The sequence below is a fragment of the Gastrolobium bilobum genome, unplaced genomic scaffold, assembly GCF_033153095.1.
Source record: "Gastrolobium bilobum isolate Gb01-03AN ecotype WA unplaced genomic scaffold, APGP_CSIRO_Gbil_v1 utg6330, whole genome shotgun sequence".
NCBI classification, from domain to species: Eukaryota; Viridiplantae; Streptophyta; class Magnoliopsida; order Fabales; family Fabaceae; genus Gastrolobium; species Gastrolobium bilobum.
In genome coordinates, this window is record NW_026896517.1 from 128,304 (window position 1) to 145,262 (window position 16,959).

Here is a 16,959-nt window from a genome sequence, read left to right on the forward strand (position 1 = left end):
TATTGCTGTGATAATCAAGGTTTGCTGATAGCGTGTTTTGGATGAGTTTTTTCTCCGAAAACTGTTTTCTTTTAGAAAAAAGGAAAAAATTAATTTGGACGTTTGCTTTTAACAGAAAAGCAAAAGACATAAAAAAAATCAATTTTTCTTTTAAAATTAAATTTTTTAGCTTTTATAAAGGTAGAAATCAAAAGTTAAATACAATCAAATATATTTTTTAAAAACATAAAAGGGAAATATAAATGAGAGAAACTACAACGTAAATCACGGAATTTAATTGATTTGTATAGGGAATGTTAATACTAAAAATAATATTTGTTTAGATTAAAATATTATAAGGAAAATAGATATGCTATGATTAAATAAATAAATAAATGCTGTGAATGAAAGAACGCAAGTGAATTTTTTTTTTTTTTTTTTTTTTTTTTTTTATCACTTAAATGAATTCTTTCACTAAAATAAAGAGAGAGAGAGAGAATGGAACAAGACAAGGAAGAAGGATCTGATCTGACTGCGTTGGTGGCCAGCCAAGCCCAATTGGCAACAAGACGGGAGGAATGAATGAAGTAACTAGTTAGTTATTATTATCACACAAGGTTCAAGATTCAGATTCAATCTAATTTAATCCCAACTCTCATGGAGACTTATACACGCCCCCTACTACTTATGTTCTTCTTTTCGGTAAGTTCTCAATTATGGGTTTTTAGGGTTTGCGCGCGCGCCTCTGCATAATTAGAAAAGAAAAGCTCTCTTTTTCATTTTTTCAATTATGTGGGCAGGTTTTGTTTTATGGTGCAGATTCTTCAACAACCAAGTAACTAGTCCATTCTTTTCTTTCTTATCATCTTTGCGATTCATTCATCTGTTCTCACTTTCTCTATTTCTCCCCTTCTCCTTCCCAACCTGATTTCTTTTCTACAGAGGATCTCGGGCCCTCTATGGTTGCGATCAATGCCATCGCATCAAGGTGAGTTCATCTCAGATATCTAGTTCAACACTGAAAATAACTAAACTTTCTTCGTGTGTAGTTTTATTTATACATCATCATGTACCCTTTGCATTGTTGCTGTTTGTGTGCAAGCAGGAACAAGATATTTCTACTACTAGAGTCCGCAATTATCCTGATGAAAAGGTATTATTCCTCATCATTACTATATGCAACGGAGAGGAACCAGCAATAATGCTTCTAGTGTAATGATTTTATACAGGACATTGATATAATTGCAACATACAGCGATGCAACTGGCCATGTTCGGCTAGCTAGGTTGAAAATGAGGGGGTTATCTGACTCCTGGATCTGGGAAAACCCTACTCATGGAAACAATGAACATCAAATGAGCTCCCAGGTACTTTAGTTTGATATCATCTGTTTCTTTAATTCAGTTCGTTTCGGTAATTTGGAAGGACTTATATCTAGCTGAAAACATAACCTATTAACGATATAATTACCTTAGCATTTCCATTTCTTGTTTCAAATGTATGAAATCCCAATCTGAGCTGCTATTTTCTCTCCATGACCACTCACTGTCTGGTAATATTCATGATCTGATACACTTACAGGGTCTGGTGGAATCATTTCATACTGATTCAAGATTTGAAGACAATCCCAAGCACTCCACAGATGAACGTTATCCTGAAGAAAGCAGAATTAGGATTCCCCATTCCGCATCAATGACTCCGGTGAAGATCAAGCGCCGGGTAATTATATAATTTTATCTTTAGCAACTCAGCCAAACAAAAATGATAGAGATAAGAGAAAGAGTGTTTGTTCCATTCTCTGTTTTTGCTGTTGATTGGGGCTTTTTTTAATAGTTTCAAATCCCTTAGATAATGCGGCAAGAAAGAAGGAAAGCTCGTGCTGCTGAACTTATTCAGCAAGACAAAGAAACCGACAATCACATTGTATCTGCAGCAATTGAACGCTCTGAAGGGTTTGATACCACTGTCAAGGGAAAGTATAGTATATGGAGGAGAGAATATAAAAACCCAAATTCTGATTCAAATCTGAAACTCATGCGAGATCAAATAGTAATGGCCAAAGCATATACCAACATTGCAAAGTCTAAGAACAAAACTGTTCTTTACAAAGCTCTCGTCAAACATTCCAGAGAGAGTCAACAAGCTATTGGAGCATCCAATTCTGATGCCGAGCTTCACCTTGGGTATTTTTATTTCCTTAGTCTTGTTTATCAGGCTTATTAAGTTGTTTCAATTTTCATGTAAAGTTTATATTTATTGCTTTTGCTAGAGCACTTGATCGAGCAAAAGCTATGGGTCATGTTCTTTCTATAGCAAAGGACCAACTTTATGACTGCCTTTTGGTGGCGAGGAAGTTGAGGGTGATGCTTCAATCAACTGAAGATAGTGTGAATCTACAGAAGAAAAGAAGTGCATTCTTGATTCAGCTGGCTGCGAAAACCGTGCCTAGACCATTGCATTGCCTTCCCCTGCAACTTGCAGCGGATTATTACCTGCAGGGACATCATAAGAAAGTAAATCTTGACAAAGAAAAGATTGAAGATCCATCTCTTTACCACTATGCTATCTTTTCTGATAATGTACTGGCTACATCTGTGGTTGTAAATTCTACAGTGCATAATGCAAAGGAACCTGAGAAGCATGTATTCCATATAGTGACTGATAAATTAAATTTTGCAGCAATGAAAATGTGGTTCCTCATCAACCCTCCCTCTAAAGCAACCATTGAAGTTCAGAATATTGATGATTTCAAGTGGCTGAATTCCTCATATTGTTCTGTTCTACGTCAACTTGAATCTGCAAGAATCAAGGAATATTACTTTAAAGCTAATCATCCTTCCTCCCTTTCTGTTGGTTCTGACAATCTGAAATATAGAAATCCCAAATATTTGTCTATGCTGAATCACCTAAGGTTCTACCTTCCTGAAGTTTATCCAAAATTAAACAGAATTCTTTTCTTGGATGATGACATTGTAGTGCAGAAAGATTTGACACCTCTTTGGTCAATTGATTTGAAAGGGATGGTGAATGGTGCAGTGGAGACATGCAAGGAGAGCTTCCATAGGTTTGATAAATACCTAAACTTTAGTAATCCACTGATCTCCAATAATTTCAGTCCTGAGGCTTGTGGCTGGGCATTTGGCATGAATATCTTTGACTTGAAGGAGTGGAAGAAACGAAACATCACTGGAATATATCATCGGTGGCAAGATATGGTAAATTCCTAATCTTATTCTTCCTGTTGTAGTTGTCCAAATATATTTTATTATTTTCAACTTTTCTTTCCGTCTGAAAGTCATTTTATGAAATTGGTCGCCCTTGTGTTTGGTTGCCTGAAGATTCCGATATCTGCATCCTGCCCATGTTTATTTTCTTTTTCAGGCCTCAATTTCAATTACCAGAAAGCCATGTCTTACTGTTTTGGGATTTTACTTAGTAGTTTCTTCTTATCAGATGTATAATTAATCGCTTTGTTTCTCTGCAGAATGAGGATAGAACCCTCTGGAAGCTTGGAACCTTACCCCCCGGACTAATCACCTTTTATAATCTGACCTATCCGTTAGATCGGGGCTGGCATGTTTTGGGACTTGGCTATGACCCAGCTCTGAACCTAACAGAGATAGAGAAAGCCTCTGTCATTCACTACAATGGAAACTACAAGCCATGGTTGAATCTTGCTGTTTCCAAGTATAAAACATACTGGTCCAGATATGTTATGTTGGATAATCCATATCTTCAAGTTTGCAACCTTAGCGAATAGTGATTTTTGTGTACTTATTTTTCCTCTTTCAGTAGCAAATTTTACTTTTTTGAGAATGGCAACAAATGTAATATATTTGTTTCTTAAAGAGAAACTCAAATGCTAACATTTTGATCAGAAAATGGTAAAGGGTAAAATTTGTGTTGTGAGCGGCACGTCATCCTGAAGATTGCCATGGTTTCTTTACTTACTATAAGTTTGACAGACGACATAAATTATAGTCATAATGTATTAGGCTAAAAACACTGGAAAAACAAAGAAAATTGCATCTTGTTAATTCAATCATTTAAGTGTAAAATTAACAAAGATTAAAATGAAACTGGTTCATGTTACATGTAATTGGGGCATCATGTACGTATAAATATACCTAGCACGCTTTTAAAGTAAAGTATGCAATGCATAGATGTAGTAGCATATTTCATATCATAGATGTATATTTGTGGTAGTTATGTTAGACTATGATAATAATAGTAATGTTATAGAGAGCGTTGAATGAATTGATTTAAATTCTATATTTATAACTATACCTTCTTCTTTTTCTTTTTTCTTTTTAATTTAAGGGTGAAGTTTAAATACTTCTTATGTAGTTTACTCTGAAATCACTTCTCGGAAGAGATTTGGCAAAGTATCAAGTATGGCATTCCCTCTTGGGTGGTCTTCGGTGATGGGAGCGGTAGCAGTGCAAGCTCCTCCCGTTGGTGATCTCGATGATTGTATCAACAGGTATGTATTGGAGGACGGTTTTGGCTGGCGAGTTGACCACTTAAGCCAGTACTTTGCTGCTAATATTATTGGAGTTACGGAGAATTATTCTTGAAGGGGACTCTTTTGAATTAGTCTCCATGCTCACCTCCAATGTTGCACGACAACAACAGTTGTTGGTTAGAACTCTGGCTCGGCTTCAGAAGCATGGGGATATAAAGATCTTGCACACTCCTTGTTATTGCAATCGTTGGGCTGATTGGCTAGCTGGTGTAGCAATGAGAACAAAGTAAAGGATTCAAGTTTACAGCTTAGTTTCCGAAGGATTGGAGAAGCTTTACTTTGATGATTTAGCTAGCATTTCTAGTTTTGATTTTAGTATTCGTTAGTGTTGGAATATTCAAAGTGTGATTGAATTTTATTTGGAGGACTTATGGATCCAATATCTTAAAATTTTGGGTTGAGACATAATGTCGGATTCCTTACTGTGGATTTGTTGCTTAGGCCCATTTGATGCATTTGCTGATAGTTTCCTCCAATTGGACTTTCTTTGACCGCTACTCAATAGTATTATCAGAGCCAATGGTTAATTGGCTTGGGTGTACCGAGCATTTGGAGATGATGATTGGTGTTCAGGTTTGTAGGCTATGCAAACTCATGGTGTGAACCAAGAGAATAACCCACTCTTGGTTGGTAATTTCATCAATATTCGAAGAAGCTTCCATTTGATGGTGAATTGACAGTGGTAAAACTCACACTTGAGAGGAAGGTTATTGGAAATTCAAGTATCAGACATAAAATATCCTATATTGGAAAGGAATGAGCTATACAAGTGGAAGGATTTATGTATATAATGCCTTAAGGTTATGTGTTGAGACATGATATTGGATCCACTTGATGTGATTCGTCTAGCTTGTGCATGGATCCTTTCAATTATATGATCTATGTTAGTCCATTCCTTCATACTTTTTACTACACACGTTTGAATTCCAAATAGTTAATTTTATTTGTTGTGTTTTAGTCTAGGCTCTCCTTTTCTTAAAAAAACACTAAGACTAGGCTCTCCTTCATACTTTTTTTTTGTTTCACCACTTACCACATATTTGAATGGAATGAATCTTGAAATGGTTGAAAATTGAGAATTTTTTTTGAAATATATGTTGTGATCTAAGAATAATGATGGAGAACTATGGGGTATTCTTCATGGTTTGGAATTGGCTTGGAATGATGGATTTCGAAATATTGAGCTTGAAGTGATTCATCTAGTGCAATTACTATGCTCACCAACCTTGGTGCAGCAGTCCGTGAGAGTCACCTTGTCTCTCGCCTACGGACATGGTTTCAAAGAGATTGGAGAATTAAGCTTCGTTACACTTATAGAGAGGGCAAAATGTGCACTAACTGGATGGCTAATTTATCCTTGATAATGGGGAGAAAGTTGATGTTGTTGTTTATCATGAACCTCCTTCCAGTATTCTGTTATTGCATTAGCCGATGTTTTACCTGTAGGTAGGGCTCGAGCCATGGCAGTTCATTAATTTCTTCTTCTTGTGTTTTTTTTCCCTAGGCTTCGACCCTTTCATTTATAAAAAAGGAGAGAGGATAATTTTGAATTGTTTCTATTTTATAAATCAGAATTTAAATGGAATTGGATATAAATCAGGATTTTATAAATAAGCCTTTAAGGCAGAGCAGGCTGACGGTGCAAACCAAAAGTGCTATAACCCGTAGCACTTTTGGTGGGGGTTTGCCATGTGTCCCATTTTAAGTTAGAGAAGGCTGACACTTTGATCACTAAAAGTGCTATGGCCCATAACACGTTTGGTGGCATCAAACTTCGTGACACGTGGGCAAACAAAAAGTGCTATGGGTTGTAGCACTTTTGGCTGTGTGGCATTTTGAAAAATTATTTTGAATGCGTGGCAATTAGGAAAATAACTTGTTGAAAAGTGGCGGTATGTTGAATAGTCAATTGTCTCTTGGTTTTCTTATGTTAGTTATGAAGTTAAATAATCATGATGTTTAATGTGGGTGTTATGCGTAGTTGATGATATGGTGTAATGAGACTCTTGATTAACATTGTAATGAGTCTTTTCATTGGTATTTTCAGATTTTTGTATTGCCTTTTAATAGGCTTGGAGTATTGGAGAAATATGCAGCATTCCTTTTTTCAGTAAAAAAAAAGGATGGTCATTATGACCATTGGAGCAGAGTAGAGTTGTAAAAAAAGTCATGGCCGCCGATTTAGGTTTTGTACAAGCAGTAATTCCACGTTTCGATGGTCATTATGACCATTGGAACATGCTAATGGAGAACTTTCTTCGATCCAAGGAATATTGGGATGTTGTTCCCAATGGCATTGCTGAACAAGTAGAAGGAGCTCAGTTGACAGCAACACAACGAGCAGCTCATGAAGCGACAAAGTTGAAGGATTTGAAGGCAAAGGATTATCTCTTCCAGGCCATTGACCGTTCTATCTTGCAAATCATTCTTTGCAAAGAAACTTCCAAGGATATTTGGGACTCTATGAAGAAGAAGTATCAAGGCTCTGCAAGAGCAATGAGGTAGCAGCTTCAAGCGTCACACTCAAAGTTTGAAACACTTTGAATAAAGTTAGGAGAATCAATTGCAGACTATTTCTCTCGTGTGATGACTATTGTCAACAAGATGAGAATCCATGGAGACAGGATAGAAGAAATCATTGTGGTTGAAAAAACACTTCAATCCTTAACACCAAAATTTAATTTTGTTGTTTGTGCTATAGAAGAATATAAAAATATAGATGACCTTTCACTTGATGAATTGCAAAGCTCGTTGTTGGTGCATGAATATAAATTCAAACAGGAAGATGCAGATGATCAAGCATTGAAGGCATCAATAAAAAATCACCAGACAACAAGAGGAGGAGGCAAAAGCCGAGGAAATGGAAGAGGTTAAGGAAGAGGAAATAGAGATCGTAGCAACCAACAACAATTCCAAGGTAATTATTTCCATCATGATTCTCTAGGAAGAGGACGAGGACAAGGAGACCACCATTTGACCAATTATAGACCAAAGTCTGCAAACAAGTCAAATGTTGAATGCTACAGATGTCATAGGTATGGCCATTATGCATCGGAATGTATAACTTATATAAATAAGAAAAATGGAGAAAGTACTAACTTTGTAGAAAAAGAAGAAGGAGAAGAAGAAATATCTCTTTTGATGGTGTGCCATGTAAATGAAAAAACTCAGCAAAACTTGTGGTAGTAGACACTGGCTGCAGCAACCACATGTGTGGAGATAAAAAGGCGTTCTCTGAGTTATATGAATCTTTTCGCAACACCGTCAAGTTTGGCGACAACTCCACAATATCTGTAATGGGAAAAGGAAAAGTCACTCTTCATACCAAAGAAAACTCCACCCACACTATTTCTAACGTTCTTTTTGTTCCAAATTTAAAAACCATTCTTAATAGTGTGGTATCAGAGCCAACGGTGCTGGGCCAAGTATTTGGAGATTGTGATATTTGAAGGCTTCTACAGAAGGCTAGTGTGACTTCAATACTTGAAGAGAAAAGACTTTCGCAGAAGTTGCCCTTCGGGAGGAGCATGACATTGGGCCTCACACTTGAGAAAAGGATATTGGAAATATTCAAGTATAAGTAGTGGTGTGAAGTCCCACATTGGCTAGACATAGACTAAGTGAATACCATATAAGTACAAAAGATCCATAAACTCATGGCCTTTAAGTTTTGGATTCAAATGTGATATTGATTTACTTATTATGATTTATTATTTGATCCATTAATAAATATATCCTTTTGTAAAGGATTTCGAGCTACCCTGTCATTCTAACAATGGTCACCGTCCCCTACAACTACGAACCACGTAAACAGCCTTTATTTTTTTCGCTTGTTTTGGAAATTAACTACACGGTTTTTGTCATCCCCAATTGATTTTTTTTTAAATTAAATTCCGACCATCTGCCAATTGCAATTAATGATTTTCTCAAGTCTCTTAATATCTACTTATCATTTAATTATGTATATGAACACTGCACTGCCATTGAAGTATTTATCTTCCTCGCTGTGGGAGTGAATAGCCGCGTCAGAAAAATTTTCTCAGAGGGGCAAAATTATAACATGTATTTTTCTTTAAAATTACGATTATTTATAATTAAATAATTCTATAAATTTTGAAAAGGGACGATGACTAATTATATAATCAAAAAATCAGAAATAATATTAAAATTTAAAGGGTGGTATAAATTAGAACGGGGACGAACAACCCTGCTAGCCCCTCCCTCGTCTCTATCACATGTGGAAGTGGGGGATATATGGATATATCACTTAAAATTTCGATGGATCAAATATATGCAATGGAGTAATAGAGCCATGAATATAAAGCATATAGTCTTTTGCATTTCAATGTTCATTATTTTGAACAAATATCCTTCAATCAATGTATTGAATGAGCAAGGGAGAAGTAACAGATATAAAATGGTTCCCACTTCTCTTTGTTCTAAACATGATGGAGTTTGACATTGCTGCCGCTAATAACAAGGATATAGCCTATAGGTACTTGTGGGCCATGGATGCTACACACAATTAAGCAAAACAAAACCAGACAAATCGGGTTAGGAGGGGGTGCTGCCGCCAAATGTATTTGCATGAAAGAGGAAGAGTCTAATTGTGGGGCTCTGAGAGGATCTATATATGCGTTTACACTCCTCAAGATCAGCATCGCATGTTAAAAGAACAGCATCATCCAAATACTTGAGATCAATGTTGGTGACCTTGTTTAGATTGAAACGTCTTGCAATCTCCTGCTGCAAATCTCTGAATCCCCAATTTGGTAGCAAGCTAAAACGGATTTTATCATCCCCAAAAGTAGCTTTGACTCTAAAAGCACACAAGGGAGGGAGAGCCTCAATATACTCTTGGACCTGGATTGATGATGCATGCAATTCTACTAATTCAGTACTGTGAGTGTGAGCTCTCTCTGTGATTAGAATAGGAGTTGGGTTAGAGGTTTGAGTGGAAGAAGAGGAGGGTGGGGATTTTGCTTGGTTATACAAGGCATGAATTTGATTAGAATTATGATCATTGATCTTGAATGATTCACTCAACTCTGGAAAACTGGAATAGAAGGAACCAATATGAATGGCACCGTCGGCCCCCTGGACTGAATCGATCACGAGTTGCAGTTTCCTTAAAGAGTGGCCTACCTTCTTAATTTTCCTCGAAGGCCACCTAGTAATCCCATGTTGTCTGCGTATCCTTTTTAGAGTCGTAGGACATACTACAAATCAAAACAAAACAAAACAAAAAAAGTTCCATTTTATTATTATGAGATGTATATAATATGGTGTGAGAAAAGGCAAAAACAAAGAGAAAAAAAGTTAAATGTCCTACCGCCAAGTATTCTTTTAGACTTCCTGCAAAGTATTGTCGAAGAACTGCCAAGCTGATTGTCTTCTCTGCCTTGGTTCGTCTCTTGTCTCCTGAGTTGGTTGTCACTTTGAACTCTTGTTTTGTCTCCAAGGAGACAGAGACACCTTCCCCCTCCATCATATTCATATCTGAGATCCAGGATGATTCTTTGGAACATAATAATTGTGGCGCCGTGAGTTCATCCTCCATGACATTGACAAGATCCAAACTCCGGCAAGCTTGCTGTACCAGCATAGATATTGAATTCAGCTCTTGGCTGTCATGGCAATCCTTTGGCAGGAAAAATTCTAAGACAAAATCAGCTGATTCGGCGTAGACACTCCTGAAGGGAATGGCCACAGCAGCATGCAACCCAAACATGTTAGCATCAAGAGCCAGAGGGTATTCAGCCTCGGTGAATGCTGTTATGTCATTTGCAAAACAAGGTTTGGTGGTTGTGATAGCCCTTCCAACTATTCCTTGCCCCCCGCCCCAAAGGTGGTGCTGTGAGCACGCTTCCTGGAATAAAAATAAGAGGGGATTAATCTAACGAAAAAAGATGTGTGCGCTTTTACATGATAGAATGTGAAGTACTCTTAAGAGAGAGATAGATACGTAGAGATGTGGGTCCTACTAAAAAATAAAGACAAAAATAAAAATAAAAATGTGTGTTCCACCTTTTTGTGTATACGTTTGATGTATTAAAGAATCCTGCTGTATAAGTTTATACTATACGGTGTTACACAAAATAACTAAAAGGCTTTAATGTTTCTAAAGTGATTGTAGATAAGTTATCTACATTTGCTCTCAAAATGACGTCGTTTTGGGTTGAAAAATTAAAAAATTATAATGAAAAAGACTATTATAATCTTGAAATAAATTATAATTACAAGAATACCTTGATTTCTGCCTCAAAACGACGTCGTTTTGGGCTCACTGTAGATAAGTTATCTACATTGATCGTAGAAAAAACGAACCATAACTAAAAATATTATAACGTATAATTTAAGCTTATAATATCAGGCTGTACACATCATACTAAACATGCCCTAACAGACATGGTTAACCATGTGTGTCAAATCTCAGGTTCGATTCTTAGAAAGATCCTTCGCGTCTAAAAAGGAACATTTAGGGCATATTTGGTGTACAGTATAGGATAAGGCATGACAATATAGACATGAAAGTATAAAGTCTGATTGTATAAGACCTGATTGAATTTTAATATTATCCAACGTTTGACATGGTATTGTATAAAATAATATATTGTATAATATAATATCATTTAGTGTTTGGTAATGCATTGTATAATACTAGATAGGATAAAAATAAATATTTTTGATAAAAATATCCTTTAATAAAGAATTTATATAATTCTTCCAAATATGTAATATGATATTATTTTTATAAAAATCTATTCATGAGTGTGTCCGAAAAATATATTAATTTTTATAAAAATAAAAATCTCCAATATTTTAAAAATAAATATATTGAAAAATTAATTTTTATTTTAATATATTATATTAAAATAATATATTAATTTTTGAGAATTACATTGGTCAGCAATGTTAATACATTAACCCCTTATCAGGCTTAATTTCATCCTTTAGGCCGGATTAAGTTATACATCATTTTGATGTGTCAAGAGATTCTGCTATATAAGCTTATACTATACGATGATCACACCAAACAACTAAAAATACAATAACATATAATATAAGCTTATACTATCAAATCTTATACATCACACCCGAACAACCCGAACAGACAATTACACTCTTAACTTCCATAGGAGACAATTTTACCGTCCCTTCTAATAAAGAGCTATTTTTACATCCGTACTCGGAAAGTAATACGGATAGAGATGGTTGAGGGGTGATACATCTTGGGTTTAAAAAAATAAAAATATTTTATGTCAAAATTAATAATCTCAAATTTCAAATATATTCATAAAATTTAAACGTATTTAATAAACGTGAAATTACAAAAACTTATATCGCATGGACATTATCTCACAAAATGCCATAAGTATATAATATCTTTTGCTTTCTTGTTATTTTGTTATGAATTTGATTCATCGCAAGAAATTAAAAAGGGAATCTAATTTATAGTAATAAGCCTGCTCTTAAACAAGTTGTCCAACCCAAAAGCTTCCACCTTCTGGCCCAAAGCCTGGCTGTATTATAAGCATATACCCATTACTAACTTGCAGTGCGGCCCTAGATCACACGAAAACGTAATTAAAATGTTTCGATTTTTTTAAATTATTTTTAGAAAGAAAAAAAAAATCATTTTAGAAAAAGCATTTTGAATAAAAATCTAATTGTTCTACCCTTGCCAAAGACTAGGTTCTAGTTGGTCAATAAACCAGTTCCTTTATGTCAAAATAAAATAATCTAACTGATTACTTCTTCTCCGTCACTAATTATCGATTGATTGCTGAATGTGTTCCATTACGATAAATATCTGCTTACACTAGATATGAACATGGGTAACGCTAACGGCTAAGGCTGACGTAATTTATATTAGGATGCAACGCAAGAATGTATATTCTGATGAACTGCAAGGATAAACAGAAAGAAACAAGGGTAGACGAACTGTACAAGAAGCACAAGTGGCTATCGAACCCAGTTTTTTAATTTCATAACCAAGAGGTGCGAGACACTTTCTTAGTCAACTGGACAACAATAAGATTATATAACAATCAGGATAAACAATACGCACAATTAACAAACAGAAAGTTTCCACTGCGTGCGGAAATTTACTGCAGCCGAAAGGGCTGGAAGATCATGATGATGTCTTCAACTTATCTGAACATTCGTCATAATCGGCTGGTGCTTTGAAGTTCTTCACTGATTTTCCCAAGACATTTAAAATTGCAACACGCTGTAATTCTTTCGCTGTTATCAAGGAGAATATGTGAGACAAAAATCATCAGCTTGCTGTTGTCTCAAAATATATCTCGTTTGCTAAAACTAAAAACACAACCAGTTGCTGAACGTATTTCTATAGATATAGATATATCATATATGCACTTTAAAACGATGATAAATAATTTTTTTTGTCATTCGTGATGATTTTGTATAAACAAGCAATACATAGGGGAGGATTTCCTCTAATTACGCTATACAATTACTCACGTTTATAATCACACCCAATTATCTCTATAATTAAGTCAATCACACCCAATTATTTCCATAATTAAGTTTGACTTTACAGCTAAGCAATCAAACTAGGAAAGAAAAGAAGCTATACAATCACATTCAATCATTTCCATAATTAAATTTGACCTTACAACTAAGATAATCAAATTAAGAAAGGAAATAATCACAGAGAATCTCAACACATGCAAGCAGATTGGGGATACTGACTGACAAAATGTAAATATATAATTTTCACATCCTACCACCCAGACTCGTGACCATAAGCATGATATGCAAATTGTACTATTGAAGCTTGTCTTTCATCCTCTTTTCTTTTTTTAATGTTACCAAGAACAAAAAGTGAATCTGTCAAAACTTGAACATCTAAGTTCTGACTGTTGTCTCTCAAGTCCCAAGCATCAAATATAGCCGGAAGCAAGATAGGGAGGGGAAATAAATTATAAAGCATTAAGTTTCAGTAAATAGAGAGAAAACAAATTAATAAACAAGTAACAAAGGCCACAAACTGTTAAACATAAACAAGTAACAGAATACATCAAAGGCAGATGAATTCCCAGGCATGGCAGCAGTAAATGACATCAAAGTGATTAAATTACCACAAGCATGGTTGTAGTGAATAGTCATAGGATTTGAGCCAATGCATAATAACTCCACACCCCACATCCAGTAGACATTGAGTAAGCATCATATCTAAGCCCACGATTATGAAAGGAAACACGCAAAACAACTATTCCATTACCTTCCTCTAGTGAAAGCTGAATTGATCTCTTCTCTAACTCAACAGCATGTCTACTAAGTTCAACTGAGGACAGGGAATGAAGCACTGCCAAAGGACAACATCAGCCATATAAAATATCAAGAATTTCATAAGAAAGCATGTGAGGGATTATTTTATTGTTCCTGGACATACTTTTGATATATTCTTCTTGGTCTGATTGGTCCAATTTCGTCAAAAACATCTGCAGTTGTTGGTATCGCTCCTCCCAGTGCACATTTTTTAATCGCTTTGGATTACGAATGGTAGGGCCAGAAGAAGCTGTCACATAATTGGACTCAACAGGTGCTAACTTCATGGCAGACTTCCCAAGAGAAATAGGAACTGAAGGCTTTCCAGATGAGCCCAATGAAGAAGCCATAGGAAAAGGTGCAAATGCTGGGAAACCAGAAACCTTGGCCTCCTTTATATGAGGTTTTGGTTGAGCTGTCTCCTCTTCACAACAAAGTTGCCTCGAATGTGGACAATAGGGATTAATACTTGGATTTTCACAAGCACTGCTCTTGCCCAATTCTGCTTCTGATTTTCTACGGACATACACAAGATGTCCACTAGCCGTATTATTGCCTGGAGATTGTTGGAGGTGGTTGTTCACTGGGTAGTCAAGTGATGGTCTCTTTGCGCCAGAAACTCTATTAGAATCAGTATCAGGATCCTTATCCTTTAAAAGTGAAGAGCTTCCAACAGAGGTTGGCACCATGATTTTATTATCATTATGCAGATCTGTCAATGCTGTCTTCTTCACAGCAACAGGTAGTTTATCGCGATTAGGCAAGTCCATTCAGAATTGCTTCGACTATACTCACAAAATTTGGAATCTATACCTTGTTGAACCATCTCCAGCTGTCCTGAAAAGCTAGATATTAGGTAGCGTGTAGCTGCCAGAATAGTGGTCAAATTTTAAATTAAAAAAAAAAAAACTATATTTTATGCAATGGAAATGGAAATATGTTGTTTCTGGAAACAAGTCCTATCTGCCACTTTCCACGATAAACCACATGCTCTGTAAGACTTCGTATAAGACTTTCCTTAAGTCTACAATCTTCACATATAAGTCACTTCTGACGATAATGAATTTCTTGTTTATAGGGTAAAATCCCCTTTGATATCCGAGTCTCCTCCTGATTCTTGTAGGGGACAACTATTTTAGATTGGCAAAAATAACCCAATTTTACTATGGAAAAAACTCCTAAAAAATTGAGAGTATCATCAAAATCTGATAACAAGATTAAACCCTGTCAGTTGAAGGGTACTTTTGACTCATCTAAGGTATGAGAGCCTGAACAATATATGCACATAAAGTCAAGGTTAAGCAAATTCATGACTTCCGCAAGCTTGGACACAAGAGGGAATTATATGACACATACTAGAAGGCTATTTTTAATAACGAGAAACAAAATATAAGCAGTCGTTCAAGAATTCTTATTAAGTAACTCTAAAATCAATGACAGTTAAAATTATAGAGTCATGTCAAGTTTCAAGATCATTTCAACCGAAAAATCAATTCAAGGTAAAAGACCCAACAAGAAGATATAACTATGAATTGTCAAGATTTCAATGTACCTAACAATGAAAATTGGGAAAATTTTATTTTGCTAGAGAAAACTGGGAAATTTGAAAGCATACAGGCATCAAGTAACAAATGTCTAAGTTGACTGATATACTAATGTTATGAACTGGTGTTATGGGTCCCTTTATGCTTCCCATTCACCTCTCCCACCAGAAGACAAAACGTCCACATCGCCAATATTCTACCCCTCTCTGTACAATCACCTTTCATTACCTATACGTGATTCTCCCCATGATTGGAAGTACATTACTCACTCATCAGCAGTAACCGCTCACTCAATTGCATGCACTTCCTCACAACCACCTATATAAGCACATTTCATGTCTTAGGGCAGGACCTTTGAACCTTTTAGCTTATTTCCCTCTCTCTATGCTTATCGCACATGCCCTTGCACTCTGTAGGTGAACACCCACTCTCTTACTCCACCTTAATACACAGTGGAAACCACAACTTCTTCGCATCAGACCATCCACAGGGAGACCTGGTTCCATCATATCTGGTCTCTCCTCCTTGGACCGTTTATCAAACCCTCATTCCACCTAACCAGGCTGAACAACTAAACAACGCGCAAGCAATAATATGCTGATTTTTTCTTTTTATCTCTTTGCTCTGAAGGTGAATTTTACCTTTTAAGAATAGAGGTGAAGAGTGAGATTCTAGGTACTAAACCAGTTGGGTGAAGTACTTTTTTCAAGTGAATCAGAGTATTTAATGAGAATTAATAAATCAAATGATATAAAACAGCAACTGTAGCTGCCTCACAAACCATACCCCTCAAACTAGGAATCCAGGCATAGGGAGATGACCTCTGTATACTTTATAACTCTTAAAAGACGAGACTCGACGATGCTGACTAATGGGATCAATTACTGTTAAATGTTGGGGGCGCTATTGCTACATGTAACTGTAGTTGTTTTTACTTAGGGTTTATTGGCTGTAACAGGAGGAATAAGATTGTATAAAAAACATAAGTTTTTTTCCATCTATTTTGGCTGTGTTTTAGTTATCCTCGTGGTTCTTTGCTCTGCAGATGGAAGCCCTAGGCCTACATCCCAAGAACAGATCCATCCAAGCATTATTAGGTAGGTATTGAGGCCAAAAACACGAAATCAAAATGTGCTGTGTTTCTACCATCAAACACGCGTGATCATAAGCAAGCATTATTAGTATGTAATGTAATTTATCGTTCTATTTTTCCCTCTAAGTATTATAATTATTCTTTGTTACTTCAATCTATCTCCATGGATAGAATGGCGCGTGAGAAATCTCATCTCAATTATTCTTTCAATTAGTAATCTATCACTATACATTTAACCAAAAGCAATCAGAGTTTTTGAAAATAAAAAATGCTAACGCGAGAGAGAGAACCTGAAAGAGGTCTACAACATGACGTCAGCTTTCGGTGAGAGTGACGGCGTGGTTGCTGTGAGAAAGAGTGGCGGAACCGAAGTAAGAGGTTAGCGCGAGTTCCCTCACACACACCCTGTGGGCCGTGGCCCGCTGCCCCACTTCTATTTAAACTTCCAACTTCCATTATTTATTTGTAGTTTTAGCTACTGTTTCATTAATTATTAACACCAACTTCCATTATTTATTTGT

General features: G+C 36.0%; 3 protein-coding genes across 3 annotated transcripts; 1 reads left to right on the forward strand and 2 right to left on the reverse strand.

The window, feature by feature from the left end:
* The first annotated feature begins 501 nt into the window (after positions 1-501).
* Positions 502-3,912, forward strand: LOC133300232 (probable galacturonosyltransferase 3). Its single transcript, XM_061499755.1, has 9 exons — positions 502-681; positions 780-814; positions 922-967; positions 1,085-1,132; positions 1,209-1,346; positions 1,561-1,698; positions 1,828-2,162; positions 2,249-3,194; positions 3,464-3,912. The coding sequence occupies exons 1-9, from the start codon at positions 637-639 to the stop codon at positions 3,737-3,739; spliced, it is 2,007 nt and encodes a 668-aa protein (XP_061355739.1). The 5' UTR covers positions 502-636; the 3' UTR covers positions 3,740-3,912.
* Positions 3,913-9,058: 5,146 nt separating this feature from the next.
* Positions 9,059-10,914, reverse strand: LOC133300216 (protein NLP2-like). Its single transcript, XM_061499730.1, has 3 exons — positions 10,894-10,914; positions 9,832-10,373; positions 9,059-9,725 (listed from the first exon to the last, which is right to left on the reverse strand). Exons 1-3 carry the CDS (start codon positions 10,912-10,914, stop codon positions 9,059-9,061), a joined length of 1,230 nt encoding a protein of 409 aa, XP_061355714.1.
* Positions 10,915-12,472: 1,558 nt separating this feature from the next.
* On the reverse strand, positions 12,473-14,627 carry LOC133300228 (uncharacterized). The gene is given in 4 exon segments (XM_061499750.1): positions 12,473-12,751; positions 13,755-13,838; positions 13,926-14,573; positions 14,576-14,627. Coding segments are annotated over 4 exon segments (897 nt in total). The 3' UTR covers positions 12,473-12,638.
* Between the last annotated feature and the right edge of the window lie 2,332 nt (positions 14,628-16,959).